This window comes from Ambystoma mexicanum, chromosome 4q, assembly GCF_040938575.1.
Source record: "Ambystoma mexicanum isolate Mex_15411 chromosome 4q, UKY_AmexF1_1, whole genome shotgun sequence".
Taxonomy (NCBI): Eukaryota; Metazoa; Chordata; class Amphibia; order Caudata; family Ambystomatidae; genus Ambystoma; species Ambystoma mexicanum.
Window position 1 is genome coordinate 997,457,518 of NC_090928.1, and position 25,074 is coordinate 997,482,591.

Here is a 25,074-nt window from a genome sequence, read left to right on the forward strand (position 1 = left end):
TTGGTCTAGTGACTCAGTTTTCAGAACTTTCTATTTCAAGCCCGTGGAAAATATGACCATGGCGGTAGTTCAGAGCTTTGAACAAGCATAATGCTCGCCTGCGGTCTTGTCATAGAATGAAGATTGCCAAAGCGCTTCGCGCAGGAAGTCTTGATTCTATTAGAATTACGTTTTGAGATGTAATCGAAAGATGAACAGATCTAACATATTTTCTTACAGATGCGGATATGATCAGATAAACGCATTTCCCTCCCTAATGTATCATATCTCTTTTATTTAAGGGGAAGAGCAGAGAAACTCTTGTGACTAATAGGAAAGTGAGTCAGGGCTGCATGACTGAAAAGAAAAGGTCGGGCAGCGGCGCAATCTACAGACTAGGATTTTCATCAGGATAAGAGAACTCGCAGTCATCAAAAAAAAAGAGGAAGGCACCCGCTGCTCAGAGGAGTTTATACTAGTAGGAGGACTCTCATTGCAGAGCGAGTTGGAGCAGAGACTACGGATTAGCTGTATGCATCATGGGAGTCGTAGTATTTCACCAGTTTCAGACTGTTTGCAGGCAGAGGTTAAAAAATGTTCATTTAAAAAAAAAAGTTATTTGAAAAAAGAAAATGTTTAAATTTGAATTGCTGTGGTTGGCAGTATTAAAGAAGAAAGCATAATGCTCGCCTCCATGTCTTTAATAGAACCAATACTTCCTGCGCTAAGCGCTTTGGCAATCTTCATTGGCCTTAAAAGCTTGCTTTTGAAGAAAACGTGTTTTTAACATTTTATGTATAGCAAAGGCCGCTGTGGCTGGTGATCTAGTCCAGAGTCTGCGATCCTAGGCCAGTGCGGAAAGAAGTATACAGTGGTTGTTATTTTTTCGAGGTCACCGATTAGAGCTCACAGGTCCTGTCAACCAATAATGAATACATGACCGTTTTATAATTCAAAATCATTTATGAAATAGTTTTCTAATGGAGCCGAAAAGATTCACAGTGGTTTCAAATTGCCCCATAGAATATTTTCCCTGCTAAAAGTTAGTGTCCCCGATAAGCAACATTTGCGTGCAGTACGTCCGTGGTTCAAGGCTCTGGCAGTGACATGGTGGTAAGCTTTTCTCATGAGAATCGGGATGAGGCGACCAGGGCAGTTGAACAAAGTTCAGCTGGATGTCTCAAATGTTTCAATGACTTAACTTGGTGCTGTGGGAATTGGGGGTGGATTGTGATGTCACATGTAATTGAGGGCGGTATGTGTTAGGCAAAGTTTGAATGCAGTACCCGCTGAGAACACTGCAAACAACTGTGACTACAGGTATAGGCAACCCAACATTTGGTATAAGCTTGTACTACACAGTTTTGTTGGCGTGTTGAGCAGCCAGGCTTATCTCAAGAGGGGAAATGTGAGCAGTAGTGGAGGTGCACAAAGATTCACAGTTGCAGGTATTCAAATAAACTTACACTCAAGGTTTCTTACAAAAACAATTATTCATTTATCATTGAGTTATAAAGCCTTCTTTGGAAGGAAGCAATATAATAGTAACACAAATACACTTAAATACTGTACACTGTTTCTGAATCAGACAAGACCCTTTTGGGGTGGCCCACAGACACAACCTACACCCACAGGTATCTTCAATAACAAGGGTGCTGGGGACATAAATATCTTGCTGTTGGTATTCAGAACACAAAGTTGTTAAAAGGCAAAGGTTATTAGAACACAAGAGATCACCAATATTCTTAAGTGGGGCAAATACTTTCAGATCCTCTTAGAAGAGCCATACAATTCAATAGGCTAAGCCAAAGTCAATGGACAAAAGGCTTTGTATAGGATGCACACTTCAGGTAAGTAAAGTCTTTTCACAAGTTCTTAGGAGTCTTTGATAAAAAGAAGAATCCAATGTAGGGCCACAAGCTGGTTAGACTTGTGAGTTGTAGAAGTTTCAAGCAAATCTACAGTAAGAGGGAAGTTCTTAGACTTGTTTTACAGTACCTTGGCAAAGAAGAAAAGATGCAGCTGATGACTTCTCTTCCTGTGCAGCTCTGTAGATCTCCCGGTTCCTGCGCCTCAGTCGTGGGGACGTCGGGGACTCCTGCAATGCACTGCACAAGACCGTCACACACGCTCAGATCAAGACTGCCCTCTTTCTAACGATTTCAACCTCGAATTCTGCCAGGATCGGAGGGTCTGCTTTTTCAACCTTAGCCCCCTTTCTGTGAAACTTTCTCCCTGCCCATATTCGACACGCCCACAACTACATGGCCTTCCGCAAAGTTCTAAAAACCAGGCTCTTTTCGTAAATGCTCAATATGACCATCTAGTACTGCTGAAACCTTACTACCAATGACCAATGTTCCGAAAATCCTGAGCAATAACACCAATGAAGTCGGCTAATTACATTTCAAATAAGTCTACTCTGAACGTGGCAATTGCAAACGCGGACCTCAATTCCGGAACAGCGAGTTTGCTTCATCAAACCCTCCTCCCATACACTCACCTCTCGTATCGCTAAACTAGCGCACTTCACTACACCAACACACAATTAGAACGCAGCTACACCCCTCGATCAATTTCGGCGTAGCTGCTCACATACACACGATAACTCATGAACACCTCAACACTCTGATAAAACGTAGCTATACCCCTCAAATTTGGCCTGGCTGCACACATAAGCGTCCCAAACTGACCTAACACAGCCAGAAACCAGTACTGGCGACTATCGCCCAGACTGCACACATTACTGATATCAAATACCACCACACCTAATGCTAGGATGCAGCTACCCCGGGCAATGGCTACTGCTGCACCCATAATCGGTGCACACATGCACCCTATGCCACCTTACTCTCTGAACTGACCCGGACCTTGGTCGCAGAGGGCGTTTAACCTACCAGCGCTCTGCGGTCATACCAATGATATATAGAAAGCTATATAAACGCCACATAACAACTTTCGCAACACATACAAACACACCCTGCCTGGGCCCGCAAATTGCCGAATCCCAACACAAGCGGACTAGAGACCACACCACATACGCACGGTTCAATAGGCTTGGCGTGGGCGGGGGGGGGGGACTCAAACAGATCATGACCCAACGAGTGCAGAAGTACTTCACTAGATGGTCACAGACCTAATTCCAAGATGCTGATAGACCCCTCCATCTGATGGCGCTCACCCTACGCACTAGGTAGTCCTCAACAAATTCTCAGTATCGGCGATAAAGAGGGGAGATCGCTTACAGATGACAAAGATATAAACAGTTTAGCGGAATTCTACACTAAGCAAAGCCTGTTTGCCCCTGAGTGTATTACAGCATTCCTCGCCTCACTTCAATTACATTCAATCAACCACTCACAAAAGGCAGAACTAGAGCAACCAATAACGGCAGAAGAAATCACCCACGCTATTGCTTCACTATCTGCGGGTAAGGCTTCTGTCCCAGATGGCATACCAGTAGATCTCCATAAAATAATGAATGACCGCATGGCCCCTCTACTCGCTTCTGTCTTCGCCGAAGCATCAGCCAGGGGGCACCTAAAAACTCGATGATGCCAGCCTATATTATTGTCTTCCACAAACCGGGGCACGACTCCGAAGACTATAGATCCTACCGGCCAATTTCACTTATTAATGTGGATGCCAACATTTTAGCTAAGAGCTTAACTTGCAGGATTGACAGGCTACTTCCCCAACTTATATACAAGGATCAGACGGGGTTTATTACCGGCCGCCACTCGGCGGACAATGTCCGCCGATTCTTGCACATCCTTGCGGGGCGTCCTCCCTCATTCTAGATGCACTGGGTATCTCGTATACTAATTACACCGACTATACCCAGATCCTCCTTACCCTAACAGGCGACTGACACTGACTCCAGGACCTTAAACGACATTTACAACACAATCCAAGCTTGGATGTTAGTAAATGGTCTATGCCTGAACGTGGACAAAACAGAGTTACTCCTTGTGGGTACTAATGAGACGCTCAAGAACCTTGACTCCAAGTTCAGCCATTTCAGCATTGACAATATCAAAATCCCAGTAGCTAACGCAGTAAAAACCCTGGAGTATACCTTGACTCGAAACTATCAATGACCAAACACATCAATGCCATCGCCTCCACGGCAGCCTACCATGTTAAACTTATGACAGCAGCCAGACCATTCCTATCCAAAGAAAACTCCATTACAATTGCACGCGCCATCACAGGCTCAAGATTGGACTACTGCAACGTCCTCTTCCTAGGAACCTCCACAAAAAATCTGGCTAAACTACAGGTCATTCAAAATGATGCCCTACGCGCAGCCCTAGGAATCCCTAAAAGACAGCATATTACTGCTGCAAGGAGAGAAGCCCATTGGCTTCCTATTAAAGAAAGGGTCATCTTCAAAACCATTGCACTGACACACAAATGTATTCACCAAACTGCTCCCACCTACCTCTCTGAAGAGTCCACCCCATCTCCACAACCAGGCCCACCAGAACGCCATATGCAAACATGCTCACAGTGCCCAAATTTAAAAGAGCTTGCGCAGGTGGCACTAGCTTCCCGTACCTAGCAGCCACACAATGGAACGCCCTACCTCCTACACTCTGAGGTGAAAGCTCACACATAGCCTTCAGAAAAGCTGCTAAAACTCTACTTTTCACTTGATCACGCCACACAACTGTCACACTATCACGCTCATGTACAATGTTTCTTACTCATCTAAATTGCATAATTGTAATGTACTACTACTGTAATTAAGTAACTAAGCTGTAAACTTTTCAAGTAACAGTGCCGCGATGCCTAGGAGCTGCCCTGTGCGCTATACAAATGTAAAAAATAAAATAAAAATAGAAGGACCCAGACAAATTAATTTTGACAATCTATGCTAAAAAGTGTTCAATAAAGTGAGGTGGGTCTCTATGTTCAAGACACTAATGAGGCTTATACGTCTACTCTACACCGATTTCCCCAAGCCTCAGTAACCACGAACGGAAATACCTCTAATAAATGTAACCTTTACTCAGGCACCAGGCAGGGATGTCTCTTCCCCCGCACCCCCTCTGTACGCTCTGTCCATAGAGCCGCGGTTGAAGAACTCTGCAATGATCCATCATTGGAATGGTGTGATTAGAGGAACGGATGAGCACCGCATATCTTTATACGCTGACGACCTACTGGTCTACTTGCAGATCCCCTCGATATCACTGTCACGCTTATGCCATCTCTTACACAAATTTGGCCCATGACGGGCTATCTGGTGAATTGGTCAAAATCAGAGGTCCCCCTTATCAAGCCATATATACCATGGGATCCTGGGGGGATGCCCCCTTTCGATTACTGCAACACTATCACATATTTAGGGATTTGCATGGCCCCCTCCATCCAGAAACGTATACTACACACCCGTAATAGCAAAGAGAACGCAGGCTATTACTAGGTAGAATGCGCTGCCGCTATCACTAATGGGACGCATATAAGGATGTGGACAAACAGCTGTCCACATTTTTTTGGAAGGATAAAAAAGGTCTGTCTAGATCTTAAAAGCCTCCAAAAACAACGGTCGACTGGCAGTACCAATTTGGCGCACTTACTACCAAGCCGCTCAATTATGCTGGGCAAAAAGATGGCTAGATATGACCGACCAGTCCAGCTTGCGCCACATTTAACTCTTTTTGATGTTGCCATACATGCCAGCTGAAATTATGGCCTTTCCATGCAACAAACAGCCTGAGAACATTAGAGCTCATTCACTTCTTGGCCCAACACTAACCCAGTGGCATAGATTGAGGGGATCATTTGGAGCTGTTGGGCAAAGTTTGTATGCAGTACCCTTTGGGAACACTACACACAACTAGGACTACAGCTGTAAGCAAACCAACCTTTGGTATAAGTCTGTACTACACAGTTTTGGTAGCGTGTTGAGCAGCCAGGCTCATCTTAAGTGGGGAAATGTGAGCAGTAATGTTACAGAGGTCTACAATCACAAGTGTTCAAATAAACGTACTCAGGTTTCTTGGTTAAATACTTAATAATTTATTAGCCATTCAATTATAAAACATTCAATAGAAAGAGGCAATCATATAAAAACACACAAAGATACTTCAATACTGTACACTCTAAGATTCTGAATCAGATAAGGCCCTTTTGGGGTGGCCCACAGACACGAGAGGTAAGTACCCTGTCTTGTTTTACAGTACCTTACAATGAAGAAAAAGAGGTAGCTGATGACTTCTGTTCCTGAGCCTTGGTCGTGGGGATAAGAGGGAGGACGTCGGGGACTCCTGCACTGCACTTGAACAGTCAAAAGCTCGCAACTGGCAAACTTTGATTCCGGTAGTCCCTCTCCCTAGGTCCCGTAATAAGTCCCTGAGGAAGTACGATAGAAAATGTTTTAGCCTTTAGGCCTCCCTAGGGCAAGGGAGAGTGTCAGATAGTAGGGGTAGTGCGGCTGCCGTCCACTGATCTTGGCACAAGCAAGGCTGGTATAAGGCGCCTGGGCTAGGTAGGTGGGAGTCCCCTTCAAGGTATAGGAGTAAAACCCAAAGACTACTCTTGGACTGGGAACGCCAATTGCTTTGGGTACCTAATAAAAGTCGAAACGTGTTGCGTGTGGGATTCACTGAGCACCTTGTCACTGTATTTGTTCTAATGGATTGTGTCCTCCCATGTATTCCTCATTTTAGATATATTCTTCCTGCGGCAGCATATCTCAGAAAACTTCGACAACTGGAGTCGCAGTGTGGCTCTGGTGTCCATCATACTCGGTGCTGTCATAGTCTAGTCCGGACATGCTGTTGGTACAAATGGTCCACACAGCAACCCGTGACTTTTTTTTTTTCATGCGTTTGAAAAATGTCCTTTTTTGATGATCATGCCGACACCAAAACCCTCATCTAAAAAACGGTTCAGATTGCAACAGAAAAATGTCCCTGGCTGACCCACATAAGGTTTTCCTTTGGTTACTTGGTACCAGTTGTCAGTTGCCAGTTGTGGGTCATGCCAGAACATGATGTCTCAGGGTTTGAAGGAGATGACATCAAAATTGATTCTCCTGCAGTGTTGCCCAGTACAACCCCTTCAAGAGAAAGGTCTGATGAGGGCAAAAGCTATGTGGTTGAAAAGTCACTGGAGAAACTGAAAACAAGGTTGAGAAAATACCAAAAACTGTCCCATTTGAGGCGCGCATCCTGGCATTCTTCTTCATTTATGAACTTGTACGAGCAAGTTGTCGTGAATGGGGGTGCCTTGAATGAAACTCTGGATGAGAGGTTGCTAGTTTCCATTTCTTTACAAGATCCTTGTCCGCTGCTGGCATTGAAGGTTTTTTTTTTTCTTTCCATAGCACCAACTAATGATCTTTGTTGACGGCATGAAAGGGCATTGCAGGTTCCCCTGTGTCCCCCTTCATTTATGAAAAAGAGGAGGAGACTGAGATACTAGTCATCGAACTCCTCACCTGAAAGACCGGTACGGTTTGCATCTGGCAAATTGCCTCGGCGGATACGTGGGAAGAGTTTTGACTTAAGATGTTTGAGATCTTCGAGAAAGTGTAATTGTTTATTCATTTATAGTGCGCACCGGGGCCCGTAGGCATCTGGGCGCAGTGCAGGTTACATAGTTACATATGACATGGAGTGTGACCTCCCAATTGCTCAGAAGTAAAATAAAATTGAATAGCGTTGTGCCCACCATACCGGCAGGGTCTCTGTCCATCCTGCACACCCAAAAGCCCTGGTACAATCAAGACATTGACGATGCCTCAAGAGCCCTCAATGTCGTTTGCGGGCCTGTTAGCCACTGCACTCTTCAATTTTGTGTCGGTGTCGATTTCTAAATGCTCCTAGACATTGACGCACATGCCTAGACTTTGAGGTTTGTTTCCGAAATCCATGAAGGATTTAACGGGCTCACACCGAAGCATTTTTTACTACAGCAGTGACCTGATTGCGTTCAGATTTGAGCCAATTCAACTGACTGGAGGTCCTGAGGAATTTCTGAACGAAGAGGACGGACTAGCTGAAATAGCATTGCATCTTAAAGATGCTAATGTGTTCGACACCTCCCCGAGGTGGGATTGGAGCATGCTGACATCATACCCATTCTAATGCGGCCTATAGGAAAATGATGGCAAACTTCATGGATGCTTTGGGCTTGGGACCCCTGATGAAGAAATAGCAGATTATGATTTTACAGACATCCTTGACAAGGGGAAACGGGTGGAATCCGCGCTGCCCTTTCACGCTGCAAACAAAGATCCTTTGTTGGTGCTATGGAAAAAAGAAAACCTGCTTGGTGTCAGCAGTGGTCAAGGTTCTTGTAAAATAAATTGAAGCCAGTAACCTCTTATCCGGACTTCCACTCAAGGCACCACATTCATGACTGCTTCGTGGTACAAGCAGCAACTCTGAATAAAAAAGCAAGCTCTTGTCCCCTGACGAGAATGACAAGGGTTATGATGCTCTAGGAAAGAAAGTCTCTAAAAGCCGTTCATGCAACAGAATGCACAGCATGTGGGCAGTGTTAAAGGCAGTGGCAAAGCCCATCCCAGAAGGGGAAATGCGGGAAGGATTTCTTCCTGTTGTGGGGGATGGCAAAGAAGCGATGTGCCAAGCCCTCCAATCAATTCTGGATGCAGCAGACTGCATTGAGACGGCAATGGCTGCAGCCTCTGTTTCATGGAGGGTTGCATGACGCAGGAAGTCAGGGTTTGCTTTATTTGTACAATGTAAGCTTCTTGAGATGCCTTTTAATGGATCACGCTTGTTTGACCCTAAAGCTAATTATAACCTTGAGAAATATCAGGCATCTAAGGCAGCAGCAAAATAGTTGGAAGCAGATGTGCATCGGCCAACCCAGCCCACGTCCCAATGGAGGAAAAGCCTTTTCGCTACTATAGTTAAACTAGCCGAGAGTCAAGCAATCGGCTGCCCAATAGGGTCAGCAAAGATTTTCGAGACTATCCAGGCAGAGGAGGAAAACCCACCCAGTCCACTCCTGCTTGTGGAATAGTTTGTTTTTATTGGCTCATGCCGGTGTGGCATGCCAATTTAACATTTATACGATCCCACTCCTCCATTCTGGGCAAGGAACAGACCGTGTGGTATTCATATTTATTTAATAGAATCATGTAACTTCAACCAACTTCGTCTCCAGCTTAATACGTGGAGATCAATACATGGCTACGTCTAGCAAATGCAAAAATATTTTCAATAACCAAATGACCTGCCTATATTAATCTTGCCATTGGTAGTCATTCAGGCATTCACTCTCAATTTGAAATCTCATGTTGTAAACCTACTAGACGCCAAACATTTACATTTGTTTTTTTCTTCAGTCGAAGTAACATAAAACCAGTGTGTTTTGTTATGTCACAATGGTTTTGATAATTAACAACTTTCACCATTCGGCATCTTTGAACTGTCTCCATTGAAGAGCAGAATGCAGCATCTTTTGATCCAGCACAGAGACTAGGTTAAAAAGAAGTGTGGCGTTTTCTGAATGATAGTAACAGTTCATTAGTTTCAGTTCATAAAGATAATAGTAAAGTGTTCCAGATCTTGATCCCCTGAACAGTGAAAGATTGACTGCCTATCCTCTTCTTCAAACAATGAGTGTTTAGCAACTTCATCTGGTTGGATCTTGGAGGTCATTTTTGTTGTATTGTGCCTGTCTCTGGTGATGTCGTGTGGAATGTTTGTGTGTGGATGATAGAAACTGCTTAGTGAGTGTTCTATTCAGTGACAGCGGGCTGGCCCTGGGTGATGGGAGCCGGTGTTTGTCTATACTTATGTTCCTTAATGTCTTCTTGTGGAACTGTGTAACTATTAAGCTGGAAATAAACTCACATGAAGTGAACTTAAAGAGCCTGGAACCTGCTTTTTTAACAATTTTGATTGATGGAATTACTTTTTTTTAGAGAAAAGTTGAGTTGGGCCAGTGTATGCTTTTAAACAAAATACACATGCTCTTGAAAACGATACGCTTCTTGGTGGAAACCCGTGCCGAGATCTCAAGTCTGGAGTAATATGGCCCTCTGGGCTTGGGTAAACCTTGATAAATACTATTATTGAAATCTTGCTGAGAGTTTTTAAGTGAGTTAATTACTGTAACTTGTTGAGGAAAAGAAGTCTTTTTTTTTTTCTTCATGAATAAAAAGCAAGATTTAGACGGTTCACTGATTTTGAAGAGAGGGTACTATCAATAATAATACCTAGGTTTTTTACTCTTACTACTTTCTAGGTTTTGGATCATTTCCAAAACTTTCCAGCCCGAAAGAATGATTCCTAGAATTTAGATTTTTGTCTATGAATAATATCTGTCAGGATGAATTCTTAGGAAGTTAATATCCACCCGCTCCTTGATTTTCACTAAGCAATCGTTAGCTGATTGGATTGGAGTTGAGGATTCTCTTCATGATGCAGTCTATAAGGATTTGAGTATCCTCAGCATAGTTAATAAAAAGTTAAGCCATGCTGATGAATAATCTCCGTTATCGGACACATGCACAGGTCGAAAAAGGTGGATGACAATACAGGGCCGTGTGCTATACCACACCTTCCAGAGGAAATTTGTGAGCAAAATTGACCTAGGTGGCCCTGTTGAAATCTATCAGTTAGGAAGGAAACAATCCACTTCAATAAAGTCCCTCGAGGCCAAAATCAGTTAGCCTAGAGAGTAGGATGCTATGGTCCACCGTGGCGAATGCCGCTGTCCAGTCTAATACAATTTAAAATGTTTGACTTTTTTCTCTGAAAAAGTCAAGGATCGATATAGTTTACTCAGTGCTTCGAAATGGTCCGAAGGCAAGTTGATATGGATTTCAAATTCCTGCATCTTCTATGAAGGTATGCAATTGGTAGCCAGGATGCAGCAATGCCACTAGCCTCACATTGGCAACATATGCATCAATTAGACATGAAATGAAATTTGAGATTCATTGGACTGCAGAAGGTGAAACCAGGAAGGAGAAGCAGAAATATCGAGATTTTACTTAGACAAGCAGAAGCTAGACTTATCTCCAAAATCAGATCAGTGGAATTTGGGTTAAATCAGGATAATGAACTAATACATTTTCTGTGAATTAGAACTGGCATGGATCAGATAATTTGATGAGGCAGAGCGTGTAATAGGAACCTGGCTATTTCGACATTCCACCATCTGCTACTGCCAGCCGTTCTAGATCCTAGTTTAATTAACTTTCAACATTGAACCAGCATTTTTGTCAATTCGGTTGATTTGTATTTCATATTAATATCTTGAATGATGTATTATTTTCTATCTAAGTAATGCATGCCATTGGAAAAGACTTAATATGCCTTAACATAATATATGGGATGACCTTGCTTTTTCATCACGCCATTGATCGATGTAGGACCTTTCACTTTCTTATATACAGACATATATACCACACAGCAACCTAGTAATAGACTGATTAGAATCCTATCATTTGTGGACCTCGCACATCCCACCGCTAGATCATATTTTCTATCAGGCGAGCTCAGTATGCTCAGCGCCCAGTACACACAACAATACAAAGAGCAGAACCAATCAGTCCTGCCACAGTGTATATTTCATAATCGGACATGTCATGATTCCTGCGCCTCATGTCCCCAGCCCTCCAAGATGTCAGGCTGGAGCCAGGCCACAATCACCAACATGGCCCTCAAAGGCCTCTCCATCCCTCCAAAGACCCACTTGGAGTCAGACTTGGGGCTTGTGGCACCAGACTCACTCCCATAGGATAACATTGGGGAATTGGACTTGTAGTGCATTGATGGGGACAAGATGGATGCCCCCACATATTTCGGTTCCCAGAACTGCATGTGCACTCCAGTCTTTTGGGTGTGGTTCAGCCCAAAGAGACCTGGGATACCCAGAGACTATTTAAGCCACGCCCAGGCTGAGAAACATGCTTTGTGTTTTCTGCACCTGCAGCGTGAAACTCACTGTGTTCGGCTCGGTCTCCAGTAGGCCTGCATCTTTCTTCTGCGCTCAACTCCTACAAGAACACTGTTGGGAACAGCCTTACCTTGCAGCGCTTCTGCCCATCATTCATATCTCCTTCTGTTCTGCGGGCATTTTCGGCGGTGTCATTCCCATCCCGGCATGCCGCTTCCTAAGAAAAAGGGAAAAGGACAGAAAAAAATGCATTAGTAAGCATTCAGCAAATCTTCGCTTATTTTTAAAGACTGTACGAGCTTCAAACGCTTACCTGAATCCAGGCGCTCTGGGGGATCTCTGTCTCTGCAACTTCTCATCCATCTGCAAGAAGGAAAAGACACTCCAGGTTAGAGTGAAAGCATCTAGAGGCGCCGCATACCGCGCTTACTCACTGCATTTCTTCTTCATAACCAGCATCCACGCTGAAAACATCGCGGCACGTAAAAGACACAGAAAAAGAACTCTGTTCAATACAAATACAAAAGGGTCACATCGCGCTCACTCACCTTCAGCGCTACTCATCTCAGCAGCACGTCGCCATCCCCTGACGCCAGCCATCATCTAAGGAAGGAAAGGAACGAAGTTCGAGAACTATTCAAAAGACTCATTATACTTACTTGTCGGACTCTTGCCAGTGAAGTAACTAGGCAGCAACGAGCCTGCATCAATCAACGCGCCCCTGCGCTGAAAGCAGGACGGAGAGCACACTTTCCAAGAAAACAAGGTGAGCTGTGGATCAAAGGGAAGGGTTGGACCCCGGGGAAGAAGGGGTTCAAGCACACAGACAATAGGGAGTTAAACCCTACCAATCCTGTGTTTCAGGCCCAGTCTCCAGTCGAGAAGACTCCAGGGAAGGGTTCAAGGTCGTAAGAGGTCAGAACAGGCTGAGTGACGTCCCCGTGGATACCAGGTGAGCGTTACAGACCACTGCTTTAACGGGGCGATCATATATGTCCAATATCCATTATCTTTTCGTCTGGGACTAGGCGGAATACATAACTAATGCTTTACAGCTTAAACAAATATAAATAAGGAAAATATATATATTCCCCACTTTCAGTACATGCCCAAATTATATCAATATATATGAAGGTAAAATATATATTTGTTTCTAAGATTCATTTTCCAAATAATACTGTTGACATGGGACATGTACAAGACAGATGCACTTTCACGTCTCCATAACCCAAAACATGGCGGCGATGTGCATCTCTAATCAATGACACCGGGACTTGGCAACGCAGATCAACCTCATCTGTGAACTGACTAAGCATCCCGTGAACACAGAAACTGACGCGCGATATTAGGGAGTTGCTGCAAGTTGCAGGTAAGCTCCGTTTTGTCATTATCGTCCATCCGACATTTGAGATACTAGATTATTGTTCTCACAGTGAGTAGTATGTAATGGGAGCACAAGCGAACGGATCGGAATATATATTTCTGAAGAGCACGCCACGTGTGATCTTCTTGGAACGCTACCAGCTAGGTTTTTTCCTTTCACATTTTCTCTATCCCGGTGTGGTCAAATGAATTCCGAACAATCGGTACACGATCTATATTTAACGGTCAGTGTATTTGCATCGCCGAACAGAAATCATGATTGTACTTAATTAATGCAGACATTTGACACCATTACCTATGAAATTCATGGGACTGTAACGGAGGTACATTAATTCTTAATATACAATAGTTAATGTGTGGAGTAACTCCAGCCTGGATGTGGAAGTAAATAGTTTAAGTCATGGAGTGAGATCACTGTTGCCAACCGTCAATTAAGAATGAAAACCTATGGCAATATGTAAACATTTAAGGGATGCATTGATGTATGTACTAACACAACTTTTCAGGTGTGATTCGAACCCAGGGACCAATGCACAAGATTAACATTATTCGTTCTACATTTGAAAAATCGCAAAACGGGTAAGAAAATTGTTGACATATTTGTTTTTATTTGAATCAGTATGACTCTTGGACTAGTATTTCACTAATAAGAATGGTTATTAATAAATGGTACCTATAGTGATCTAAACCAGGACTAATAATGGGCCAACAAGTCTGTTTGAGGAACTACCTACTATACATTATTTTAAATAATATATCCATGTCCAATATAGCGATGTGATTGCCATGTGAGACAGAAGATGCAATTAACTGGAGACTTTGATTTTTTTATTTCTCCCTCTGTCTACATTCTTGTGAATTTCTCACCCACTAATCCTCCCCTCATCCTCCCCATATCTCTGTCCTGTTCTATGAATTGTAATTTTATTGTGGTAATAACAGTGATTTATGATAAAAATATATGCCCTGTTTTGAGAAGGGACCTGAGTGAGCCGAAAAACATGTCAAATGAAAGGGCCTCCTACGGGAGACATGTGATATGGAACCTCTAGTCAGTACATTATTTCCGTGGTTCAAAGCATTTTTGACAATAGATGTGGCGCAGTCAGTGTGAAACTACTAGCAACTTAATTCCAATGTAGCCACAAAAACATCGGGATATTGAGAATACGAAGGATTACTGATAACCCTTTTGGGGAATCGCCTGTTCCCAGAGGAGTGGCTGTCCCACAAGGGGCTGTTGAGCTTAGCAGGATCAGCTCTCTACTCGGTGAGGGTACAAATACACAGGATTTGTCATAATATACTGTTCCTCTGTAACATGTACAATGTTTAAAAAAAAAAAAACATTCCTTCCACATTACATTAGAATCGTGCATTGAAAGAGAAGGGACTACAGGGGTTTGCACTTTACACAATTCTTAATTGATAGAATTCTCTCGGCATGCATTTTGTTGCGCAAATATCTGCTTCATTAAATGCATGATATCACCCCAGGTGATAGTATTTTGCAGTTAGACTGGTCCAGTGTAACTCTGCACCAACTTAAGCAACTAATTCATTCTGCAGCCGGTTTTTGAATGTTAATCTACCTATATTCCATAATCTTTCTCCTCTCTGTCCTGTGTGCATCCAAATATATATATCTTTCTGACTCAACGGCTGCCACAGATGTGGTTTTCCCAGCCCACGTAATCATTAACCGTGGGAGGGAAAACTGCTCCCATTGCAGAAAAGCCCATTTCGTTTTTGGACTAATTGTTGACTAAAATATGCGTGATTGATAATACTCATGTTTTCAGATTCTGCATGTCACTGCGTATGTTTAGAAACTTTAAATGATCACACTATGATGACATTTTGTGTTTTTGCTGATTTTGTACTATTCAAACTGTAGCACCATATTTTTATTTTGTTTTACATTTGTGTGACGCCTATACCTGTGACGCCTAGAACTACGGGTATCAGTGTTTGTATTATAGAAACAAGAATAAGCATGAGAGTATTACACAGTAAGAATAGTTAAGAAGACTCTGACACAGTTAGAATTAATTATATCTGTCGAATAGCCAGGTTTTCAGTAGTTTCTTGAAGGCAGGGTGAGATGATTAATTTCTGATGTACAGAGGGAGTGAGTTCCAGAGAGGGGACTGTAGTGCTGAAGCTTGCACCACCAGCCCTGGCGAGCTTAAACTGAGGGACCACCAGGGAGAGATCTGCAGTGGCATCTTCTTATAATGCAATTGTCCAGGTATTGGGGTGCTTCTTTAAGGATGCACCAGTGCGCAATGGTCAAAGTATGAAAGGTCATCCTGGCTTTTATCGGCAACCAGTGGACCTCCCGTCGTGTACCGGAGATGTGGTCAGATTTGCGGCGGCCCAGGGCTGCACGCAGGGCTTTATTTGAAGTAACTGCATCTTGGACAGATTGGATACTGACATGCCCTTGAAGAGTATGTTGCAGTATTTGAGTTTACTCAATATCATAGCTCTGACGAGGGTTGGGCAGGAACTGTCTGTTTAGTGAGATGAGCTTGGCAGTGTGGGCAGTAGAAGAAGCAAGGGTATTAATGTGCCTGGATATGGATAGCTCAGCGTAGAGGTACACACCACGTGTTTTGGCATGTTTGAGAACAGGGATGGTGGGACCATCGATGGATTGAGTAATAGGAAGGGTCAAGTGCTTTGAGGTGGTTTGGTAAGCTGATGATAAATAACTGTCTTCTTATCATTAAGACATAAATTATGGGTAGCCATCCAGTTTTGGATGGTATTGAACAATTTGTTGATGGTGATAGTGTCATTGATGTGGTTGCCGGGGATGGGGATGGGGATGGGAATTTGTGTATCATCCGCGAAGTTGGTATACTCGATGCCTAGGGTGTCGATATCAAAGAGTGGTTTGGTGAAAGTGTTATAGAGTTGGGATATAGGCAGGAATCCCTGTGAGACACCGGGAGGGGATCAGCTGAGTGGTTACCGATGAATACTCTAGAGGTCCTGTCGCTGAGGAAGGTTTTAATCCAGGAGACCGCTTCCTTGGAGAAGTGGAAGAGGGAGGAGAGGTTATGACGGAGCAGAAATGGTCAACCAGATCAAATATGGCCAACAGAGGAGTGGGGCTAGGTTTCCTGTGTCTCTAATGTGGTTGAACTGCAATTTTAGGTCTAGGACTGCTTCTGTGCTGTGTTTCGGTTGGAAGTCTGACTGTCTGGCACCAAGGAGCAAGTATTGCTCCAGGAATTGCACTTTGAGGTAAGCAGTGCCATCCAGTATTTTGAGCAGGGATGGTACAGTTGTAATAGGCCTATAGTTGGTGGGTACTGTAGGGTCCAGTGTGGGCTTTTTCAAGAGAGCGGTGACCGAGGCTGCTTTTATGCTATTGGGAATGGTGCAGGTTTTAAAGAAGGTGCGGATAAAATCTGTGATGACTGGGGTTATGCTGGGTGCATAGGACTTCATGATGTGGGCAGGGCAGGAGTCGCCCCTGCAGTTGGAGGGTCTGAGAGCCAGGATGGTTGTCAGGACAGATTCCTGGGTGGGAGATTAGAAGGCAAAGCGGGGGAGCATCTCTGGTACCAAGGTGATGAAGGCGGGGGGGGGGGGTTAGGATAGGCGGCGCAGGGGCCATCTGAACTGTGTATTTGGCGGTTAGTAGGGCTTTTTTGGTTGTGATTCTGCGCCCCAATAGATGGCTGAAAGGGCGAATTGTACGGTGGTACACCACTCTTTATCATGGACCGTCTGCGCTGTGGGTGCAATAGGATTTTCCAATTCTCACAAAATGGAGAATAGCTCCATGGTGTTTGAGCTAGTGTTGGCAATTCAGTTGTCATAAGACTGGGCTTTGGTGAAAATGATAACTGTCTTATAGGTTTTGGTGGCTTTGGCCAGGTTAGAGGCATTGGTCAGGGAGGAATGCTTATTGTGGAGAAGTTCAATGGCTCTTTTCTCTCTGCAGAGAGTAACCAGTTCATCTGACGCAAATGTTGGTGAGCTTGAAGGGTTTCAGTGTTTTCTTTTTTAGAGGTGCGTGCTGGTCTAGTGCCAGGAGGAAGCTCTGGTGGTAGTGTGCTGCAAGAGCGGCAGGACACTTGAGTCCATGAGGGGGGCTGGCATGGACTGTAGTAGAGTAGGTTTAAGTGTTTTTGTGTTTTCGGGTAATTCGGGACAGAATCTGGCAACGTGCTGCAGTATGGCTAGGCACAGGATTTGTGTGAAGAAATGTGAATTCCATCAGATAGTGATTGGACCATGGCACTGGGCTGGTGTGAGCAATGTCTATAGTGGAGGAGTTAACATGTTTTGGAGAGCTTAGAGCGGCCATATATTTGGTTGCATGACTACTGACATGTTTCGGTCCCCTCCAGTGCAACACCAGCTTCAAAACCACTTAAAAAGATTTTCCCATCCTACTCCAGTAGCAGGAGAGGGGTGTCTATTGCACCATTCCTCCTGAATCGTACAAAATTACAGATGCCTGGGCCTGGCGGATAGTCTCCCAAAGGTTCTACCTACCTTTTCTGCAGCAACTGCCAGATAGCAGAAGAACGGAGGTCAGACACCCATCTTTGACCTGAGACGTTTGAACAAGTTCCTCAGGAAGGACAAGTTCAAGATGGTAACACACTCGTAGATCCATCAGGCCCTGGAGCTCCAGGATTGGTTGGTGTCACTCGACCTCCAGAATGCTTTTGTGTGCCAATCCATCCAAAGCACAGAAAATACCAGAGGTTTTTCATAGTCAGTTGCCATTATCCGGTCCAGATTCTGCCCTGCGGCTACTCTAATGAAAGCTGGAATTCATGTTTCTCCCCACTTTGATGACTAGCTGATCAGAGGTCGGTCTTCGGGTCAAGCTCGGGACCATCTAGATTGCACCTGCCACCTCCTTCACAGACTGGCTTCTCCCTCAACTTAAAGTCTTTAAGTGACTGCCCCACTGAAGTCTTACGTGAGACTCCAAGCAGAAAACTGAGTTGTGGACTGGAACTTCACGCCTGTATGCGTTCCCACCAATTCCTGGTGTTCCCCTAGTGATCAGGAGGTTGAAGAGGTACAGAGTTGCAATGATCTGGATTACCCCGGATTGGGCTGGGAGGTCATGGTATCTTGACCTTCGAGACATGACCAGCTGTCCTCTGCTGAAGCTTCCTCAGAGAACAGACCTACTATCCCAAGAGAGGGGCCTGATTTGTCACTCGAATGTGGGTACACTCAACCTGCATGCTTATTTTCTGAAATGTGGAGGTATGTAGACTCTGATCTTCTGGAAGACTTAATCGAGGTGTTGCTTTCAGCCAGAAGGCTCTGTATTGCTGCCGCTGGAAGGCATTTTACAGAGCTGGTGTTCTTAATCCTTTTCTCTGTAACATCTCAAAGGTCTGCAGATTGCGACAGTCGAGGGCTATCTGGTGGAACTTTCCGTCTTCAAGTGTACGCCCATTCCTCGACTATTCCTAAAAGGACTAACAAACCCCTTCCGTCTAAATCCACTGTTCTTTTTGTGGTGCCCTGTAGTGCTAACATTCCTAATGGTGTCACCCTTTGAGCCATCACACTCTTGCCCCCTGAGGCTCCTCACTTGGAAGACTGCCTTGCTTGTTGCCATTTCATCAGCATGTAGGGTCCACAAGCTTCATGCTTTGTCTTGCAAGCCACCTTCATGATTTTTACAGAGAATAGAATGACGCTCCGGGTGTGCCCTTTGTTTCTGCACTAAGGAGGTTTCACCTGGCACAGATAATTTACTTACTGGTTTTTACTTATTGCCTCTCTCCGCTAAGGAGGTCGGAAAGACTACATAGGCTAGATCTGCGAAGGGCATTGTTTCTGCATTTCCAAAAAGAACCCTTTCAGACCTGTGAGCTACACTTGCCAAAGACTCGCAAGGCAGTAACAAAAAAGACAATTTTAGATTGATTGTATTATGCATTATGGAAAAGAAGTCCTTGAAGGTTTCAGAGCGCATTCAACAAGGGTAGTGACTTCTACATAAGCATCCTAAATGGCAGGGTGGCGGGGGGAGTCCCTGTTAAGGATCTTTGTCAGGCTGCACCATGGGCTTCTTTACAACCAACACTACTGCCTGGATACCTTGTCAGGTCAGGACATCCGCTTTGGCAGAGCTGTCCTGCAACACATACCTTGCTTTACTCCAATAGGGTTTGCGCTTCCTGAATCCAAACACGCCTATGGGAGTCTATCTAAAATGAGGCATCTGCGGGAGGATACAATCTATTAGAAGAACAAATTACCTCTGGCAATGATCTTCTGGTGGATATTTCTCCCACAGATTCCTCATCACCAATGCAGCCTACCCCTCAATAAGGGAGATCGCACCCGTTTTCTCTTCAATGCTATAAGCCTCATAAAATGTGTGCGCCCCATGTGGCTGAGCAAGGGAAAAAATTTGTAACAATGCGCGGTCCAGACTATTTGTACCAACGTCATATCCAGACTTGGTGAAAACATCGCTGAGAAGCCTACATGCCAGAGCTGCATGGCGCCCTCTGCTGTCAAAAGCTTCAGGTATCTTCTGCCGCAGGAAGAATATATTGATGATGAGGAATGCGTGGGAGGAACATCCATCAGAAAGATTATTACCGGAGGCAAGTGATTGGTTCCTCTGGGATTTCCATGCTTCAGGACCTCACCTGGCATTTCATGGTATGGGTCTACAGGTGAAATAACATTCACAATCTAACCCCAGAGTTCATGCAGTGAAAAGAGAAAGTAGTCACTTCGACCGCTGCACAGTCCAAAACATGTTTTTATTATTCACGACATGCGGGGGTACTCTTTATTAGGCTGTATGTCAACTACATCTTCACTAGTATACAAAAGTAACAAACACGTTCCTACTTTTCACTTTGGGGCTCTGTGGGAATAGTTGGGAGGTCCTGCCAAGTGTAGAAATTACAAACTGCTCTTGTCCAGAGAGATGGTTGGAGGAAGGGGGTTGTGGTAGAGGAGTGGTGTGTGCACTCCTATACATGGGCGCACATGTGCCCATCTTCCCACCCATGCACACATGTATGCGTACTGGTGAACACATGCACCACGTCACCCACACTCCCAAGCACCTGCGCGTGCTCCTCCTCGCAAATGCAATTGTGGATTCACAGACCCACCTTTGCTCACATGCAGCTGTTCACATGCATACGCGGCGTGGGGGAGATTCAAAAGACATTTCTGTGCATTTATATTGCTTACAATCTAGCACAGTGATAACATATTTCCCCGTTTTCACTTTCAGACAGAATGTACCCTCAGCTATTCAATATCGGTCTTCTAGTCTTAAATTTATTTGTGGTGTTCTGCAAGTGTCATTCAAAAAAGTCTCTCAACCGGAGTCAATTTGAGGGCTACTTTAAAGATACACATATCCTCGATTTCTACTTCACAAAGTGCCACTGACGATTACGGTGCTTGCAGGTTTTTTTTTAAGGAGCCATGACCGCAATTCCCGAATGTAAAATATTCATATAAATTTGTATTCACTGTGTGCTATTTAGGAATTTATTGTTGATTTGTGCAAGCTCTAGCTTCCAACAAAGTCTGTCTGTAGTGCTCCAAGGGAAGAAGAGGAGGTGGTCAAGGGGAAACGGTAGACTGACCTTTCACTGTCTTGGAACATTTCAGATCAGTTAAGTTTGGGGGTGGGAGAAAGAGTTCATAAGAAAAGTGCAATAGCACACATACCAATACAGGTAAGTGCAGCACAATGACCTTCGGGTTAAGAAGGGCCATTAAACCTCCTTCTGAGAGGGCACAGTTCTCTGACCTCTCTTTTAGTATTACGTAAAAGAAGCCCCTAACCCCCCTTGATCTTCCTTTACTTTATACTAAAAGGGAGGTCAGGGAAGTATACTAAAAGGAGGTACAAAATGCCTTTGTCCATGCAAAATCACCTACTCCTTTCAATTTCTTTTTCTAATTTACAATTCTATCCATGAACTGCCCTCCTTCTTGATCAGCTGCTTTGTGCAAAGCAATCTTTAGCTCTCCAAATATCTTTGTTCTCTGCCCATCATGTGCTGCCTTGTTTTGAGTCCTTTACTCTGCTTGCCCGACACAACTGGAACGCTTTCCCACATTACATAAAGTCCTCTTTACCATGCTTCAAAATGTCTCTAAAAAAGCACCTCTGCCCTATTTAAGGCTCACTTGAGCTGGAATTTGCTAATCCATACTTGCTCATGTTTGTCTAATCTCTCCTTGCTATACAAATAAATAACTAACAAATGTGTGCATAGTTTCGAAATAATAGAGTGAGGGTGTGTGGGGCATCACAGGTTCACCGGTCACTTGATGGTGATTGACATTAGGATCCAAAGATGGCATGCTGTCCCATACACACCATTATACAAACTTATTACATATAGCTATGTCATCACAACTACATAAAATGTAGCGCAGTCGATGCAGAAGTGCAGATGTTTGTACTTGACTGGTAAGTAGTAAGACACCCAGAGCTGTGGGCACCATCTGCATGCTTTCATAATCGAGATCAAGCATGAGGTCTATAATTTAAAAGATATTTTCTGTTTTATTTTTCAACTAAGGATTTACTTAATGGTTTTCCCTTGCGACCCGTCGAAATAGGTACCAATCTGAACTTGAAAAGAGTCAGCAGATCTTACTGGCTAAGGATCTTCCACCAGTTGGAACACCTCAGAAAATCTTCGTTACTCCATTTACGCCAACGAAATGCCACAGCGGTAAATATCTCTTCTCCACCAAATCATCGTAATATGTTGAAATAGTTTGTGTTCATGTCATTTCTGATGTAACCAAAATAAAATGAAAGTGTGCGAGTTATGTCAAAGTGAAATAATCTTGCCAGAACAGCTCTTCATACTTTCAGAAAATAGTAGGAAGTCACTGTAGATGTTAAAATACTTCTTTAGTTTGGTTAAGGGATTGTGTGCCATGTGATTGTTCTGCTTGTTCGTGTCCTTTTGCCCCCAGATTTCTAGCTCCCTGCAATTTAATTTCAAGGTTAAAAAAGATGTTGCTCTGGCTTTTGTACATCCCTCCCTCTGCACCTCAACCACATTAGGTATCTCACTGCCAATTCAGTCTTTCAAGTGCTAACTGACGCTGCTGAGGGGGTCTGCAAGAATCAAAGCACTGGCCTTTGTGTAGCAGCAGCTTTAAACTCCTCTTCTCTGCTGACTTCGCTGTGAGGAGTCTTAGAAGGAGCGTCTGCAGTACAGAGAGGGCTGAAGATGGGGCATTGGATGAATGATGGTAGGTTGTAAAGTTCTTGTGGCAGAATATCAGTCTTTCATGTCTGGGGGGAGAAATGGATGATGGAGGGGACAGCTAGATAAACTAGACTTATTTTTTCCTAACGCGCCTGATAAGGCGCATTATAAAAGCCATATCATATATATCATAACACCTGTTGGGTAGGGTAGTGGGGTACGCATATTTTGCAGGGAGGGAGTAACGGAAGCAGATGATACCTGGCACATTTGATATTGTTGCACTCCTCAAGCCTCCTCTCCTCACTCCCTCTGCAATATGCACTTAAAACTTCTTAGCCTAAAACATTTACATTGTTGACAACTAGCCTTGACAGTTTCTGTACGTCTTTTGAATTTCGTCTGGTTAGACGATAGGAATAAGGGCATTGCAGAGAAGAGCGTTAACCCACCTACAATACATCAATTTAACCTCACTTCTGGAATTTCCGTAAAGGCTTCAGACTTTCTATGACATTTACTGTTATATTCTTCAATAAAGAAACGCCACTAATACATCAACTAGATGGTATGAAATGTGTTCAGCATGACCTATGTTTCTAAACTTTCAAAATCTTTATACACTTTCATCCCTGCCTTGTTTAACTTAATATATTAAATCGGCATCTATTATGCATCATTAGTCATGATAATTCTGGAATGTCAGCTGACCAGGCAGCAGCTTTAACCTGGAGATCCTGTCCTTCCACATCTACAGATATGAGGGCCATGAACACTCCCATTAGCAAGAAAGCGAGAAATTGCAGACGCTCCCACTCCTAAGAAGCCTAGACCAGAGATGGGAGGCGGCGGTGCGAGTACCTGGCTCTAAAGAATTATACCCCCTTCTATTGAAAGTGACTCAGGATGTGGGGGTCACGAAATCCACCCTCTAAGACTTCTCCATGAAGGTGAACCATCTTGAAAACCGAGTGAATAAGGTCGAGAGACACTCGAGAAATAGCATCTGAAATATCGGGCCACTTCAAGACGTGACGGGAGGTCATATGGCCTCTGTAGTTTACAACCTCCTGGTGGAGTCTAAGAGTAATCCCAAGTAGAAACATCTGAATGAAGGGAGATGGGAGGCGATCTGCAGGAATACACCTTTTGATGTCTCTGAATTGGGGTGAAAGGTCTACACAAATTAAGTTACTATAGACAGCCACTCCTTCGCCACTGGAGTCCTCCCCTCCCCCGAAGCAATTCCTTGTGCACCCTCTTAAAAATAAAAAACCTCTGCCGACCCTTCCTACCCGGCTAACTATCGTTCAATCTCAATCACTCCTTTCCAGGGCAAACTCCTGGAAAAGCTGGCCATCTCCCAGCTTAATCTTCAATCTGATTCTGTTGGCTGTCTCCATGATCATCAGTCGTGCTTCTGAGCTGCCAGAAGCACGGAAACTGCTCTCCTGAACATCCATGAAGACCTGCTCTCCAAACTCTATTCCAATACCCCCTGTGTCCTCATCTTACCTGCTCTCTCTTCTGCCTTTGACACGGTCAACTATGCCATCCTGCTCAACCATCTCTGTGATAACCTGGGTATCACCAATCGGGCCCTGGCTTGGCTGTCTTTCCTCCAATAGACCCTCCCAGGTCCAACTTGGGGCCTTCCTCTCCTCTATCTCTACCTGTGGTTTTCCCCAGGGGTCTAACCTCTTCCCCTGGCTGTTCCAATACCTGGCACATCTTGCCCACCACATTGCCCCTCTCTGCCCCAACTTTTAGTGCTATGCATATGACACTCCACTCTTTTTCAGGCTCCCCTCTGCCACCTCTTCTCCCTCTCTCATCTCGGACTGTCCGCCATCCAGGAGTGGTGTGCCGCCAATGATTTCTGCCTTAATGCCAGTAAGACCGAGATTCTCCTCATCGGCACACCTGCCCCCTCCTTTCCTGTCACTCCCTGGCCGGCCTCTATTGGCCCTCTTCCTGCTCCCACCTGTGAGGCTAAAAACCTTGGGGTCCTCTTGACTCCACACTTTCCTTCTCTCCTAACATCTCTGATGTCTCTAAGTCACATTACCAGCTGCACCTCCTCAGAGGTATTCTTCCTTTCCTCTCCTTCCCCCAGAAGCTCATTGTCTCCAGAGCTCTGGTTCTCTCCAGGATGGTCTAATGCAACAGCCTCTTTCTAAATCTTCTACTCTCCGCCTTCTGCAACTCATCCAAAACGGGACTGCAAGACATGTCCTTGGCCTCAAGCCCAGGAATCGTATCTCTCAGGACTGAAATCTGCACTGGCTCCCAGTGGCGGCGAGGATTAAGTTCAAACCCTCTGCATTGTACAGAAGGCCTTCTGGGGCCTGGGACCTCAATATCTTCAACTCTCTTCCTAAAAGTCTTCCTTCTCGAGCTCTTTGCTCATCCGCCTCCAACCCCCTCAGAGTTAGTCGCTTCTCCAAGCAGCAAGTTGGTGGTAGATCTGTTTCCTCTGGAACAGCCTCCCTGCCTCTCTGAAACTTGAGGAGAACCATCTCCGGTTCTGGAGGCACCTGAAGACCTTCCTCTTTGCTTCTGCTTTCTCTCCTCCTCTCCCCTCCTGATCTCCTGGCTGAATCTTAAA

At 44.4% G+C, this 25,074-nt stretch overlaps 1 protein-coding gene across 3 annotated transcripts in view; it reads left to right on the top strand.

Moving 5' to 3' along the window:
- Positions 1-25,074, top strand: part of CENPF (centromere protein F) — a 1,250,680-nt gene that overhangs the window by 97,015 nt on the left and 1,128,591 nt on the right. For all 3 annotated transcript variants that reach the window (XM_069608564.1, XM_069608566.1, XM_069608565.1), the window contains exon 4: positions 21,862-21,977. In XM_069608564.1, the coding sequence (XP_069464665.1) occupies positions 21,862-21,977 (116 nt within the window). The remainder of the gene's footprint in view (positions 1-21,861; positions 21,978-25,074) is intronic.